At 41.3% G+C, this 2,749-nt stretch overlaps 1 protein-coding gene across 1 annotated transcript; it reads left to right on the forward strand.

Annotated features, from left to right (window-relative positions):
- Window positions 1–844: 844 nt before the first annotated feature.
- Window positions 845–1,035, forward strand: SARC_14057 (hypothetical protein; the record flags this gene model as incomplete). The annotated part of the gene is made up of 1 exon (XM_014291810.1): window positions 845–1,035. A coding segment is annotated over one exon (191 nt), but the record flags the coding sequence as incomplete, so codon positions are not given.
- Window positions 1,036–2,749: the final 1,714 nt, after the last annotated feature.

A 2,749-nucleotide genomic window follows, 5' to 3' on the forward strand; every position in this document is an offset into this window, starting at 1 on the left:
TATATATATATATATATTAGGGGGGGTGTTAATGTGTGTGTCTGTGTTTGTGTATGTATGTATGCATGTATGTATGTATGTATGTATGCATGCATATATGTATGTATGCATGTATGTGTCTATGTATGTATGCATGCATATATGTATGTATGCATGTATATCTGTGTATGTCTGTGTATGTAAATGGACATATTTATATGCATATGTATATGTAGCATATAAAGCATGTAGGTTTCGTACAGACATGTAGACAGTTGTTTCCCGGGTTGCTTATGCTCATGCAGATGGCATTAACTAAATTATCGCCATCTTAAGCATTACGCCTATGTCTAGAGTTCTGTACTGTCACGGTTTTATTTGTTCTGATTCGTATAATGTTGTGCCAATTTCTGCAAGCTTGCATGAGCGCAGTCACCACAGAATGCAACAAACAGGTTTTTAATATTATATATAAAATTGGATTCGTTCCCTATTTGGAAATTATTTTGAGTTTAATCCCCTATCGCGCAAAAAAGACCCGGAGATGGTCATCAAGTGCAGAATCAAAAACTGACCCAAAAAGACCCCAATCGCCCTGTTACCGCAATTTTAGATGGTCATGCATATCAGTCAATTATGTAGTTTCTATTATTCGTGTATATCTTTCGTCGCTTTTTCCACACATATTTATCGTTGGAACTCTTTTTCCCTTAGCATTCATATTGTTAACATGTCAACTTTTGCTTTTTAAGCACCAGTTTTACATCATGTTTGCAAGGATGCGTCAGTACCAATCCTCCTCTTCTGAACCCCATTCTATTTATATCTCACCCTCTGCTTCCGTGAAACAGTGACCTACAAGCAGCGCTGTTGGGTGCGCTGAGTGGGCGTGTGTGGGACGGCAAAGAGCAGATCCTATTGGCTCTGGGCTGTCTGTGTAAGAGTCGGAAGGATCTGATCACCTCGGAGGTTTACGACAACATTATCTCTCTGTTGCTGAAAGAGGCCGGGCGCAAGACGATCAAGTACAAGATCAACGCTATCGAAGCGCTGGCGGTATGTAGGTATCAGTGAGTTAATGGAGATGGTCTCCATCGTCATTCGCGTCTTGTACGGCGAGATGCGCCGGTAGTGTGTCGTTGCATTGTGTGCGCTTTGTCGTGCGTGTGTGTGTCAGATTTGGAAGGCGGAAGGTCTTTCTGGGGATTGACGGTAGTATCAATCAAGGAAGCTGGACGGTATACCTTTTAGGAGATGGTAAGCAGTTCTTTCGGTATGTTGTAACTGATCAACAAACCCCAAACCCTAAACCCTTAACCCTAAACCTGTAACCCGTAACCCGTAACCCTAAACTCCTAAATCGATATTATACGAGCACTTGCCGTATGTAGCTAGGGTTGAGTAAATTTGGGATCTTCTCGATTCGTTGCTTGTATTGCCCTTTGGGCTGATACGGTGGCATGTGTAGTGTGTGTGTTGTATTGTTTGTGTCACAGTTGAAATAAGTTGAGTTACTGACTGTAGAGATTAATGGTTGTTGGTTGGTAATCACTACACGAGGGAGGCCACACCGAAGATTCTAAAAGAGGTGCAGGATCAAAAATACACATAATACTAAGAGAATCATCATACCACCACTATATCACCATTTCATGATCACGCACATACACTGTATCTGCACCCATTCTCCAGCGACAGCGTTACGTTAGTATTGGGAGACAACATGTCTGTCTTAGCTGACTTGGTTTGGGTGGATACACCTCTTGCTGTGGTTCACCTTTCCGGTCGATCCACCTCCATACCAACACACATACACGTGCCTGGGCGATATACACACTGGCGTAGGGGTAGAGCCATCCATGACCAGGACTACAGCATGAGCTATAAGCTGCAGAATCTTCAATGTTCCGAGTACTCGCTGCAAGTTCTCGAGGAATATATACATACTATCAATCGGCGATAATATCATAATATATGTGGCATATAGGGTGTTGTGTAGGCAATAGCAGCAACGAACGTTACTATATCGACAACGGTAGAAAACCAAGCTCAAAGTACACTGTATAGGTCTGATTTATGTACAAGACGTTCTAAACTACAAAGTGCTCTCCAACAACAAAACAAACGTTACTACTCATATGACAACAGTAGAAAAACTAGTTCAAGGTACACTTTATTAGTCTAATTTACGTTCAGGATGTTCTAAACTACAACTCAACAACAAAACAAACGTTACCACTCTTACGATAACGGTAGAAAAATAAGCTTAAAGTACACGTTATCGGCCTAGTTTACGTACAGGACGTTCTAAACTACAAAGCACACTCTCAAACAACAATATATCAATGTATCTCGCATACAAGATGTTTTCAACGCAGATGCCCAAGTACGACCTCTGCTGTTTACTCAACCGCGCCAAGAACGCAAATGGCACTATTCTATGCTATCAAATGCCAAGTGATTCCGTGGTCTTTCATGAAGCCTTGCAGTTGACACTGTCTTGTTCTGTATCACTTACAGGATGTCCTTAAGGCAGATGCAAAGTGTAATAGGTATGCTGATTTATGTGAGACGCTCATCAATCTGTCACTTTACACTGACGAGGCGCAAATAGATGCGAACACAACAGACAGTGTCACGCACAGCGAAGTGGAGAAGGAGAAACGCCAGAGCTCAAAAGAGACCACAAAGGTAAGCGATCAATAATCACTGATCATGTATATATATATATATATATACATGTATATATATACGTATGTATATATGTATG

Source organism: Sphaeroforma arctica (genome assembly GCF_001186125.1).
Source record: "Sphaeroforma arctica JP610 unplaced genomic scaffold supercont1.4084, whole genome shotgun sequence".
NCBI lineage: Eukaryota > Ichthyosporea > Ichthyophonida > Sphaeroforma > Sphaeroforma arctica.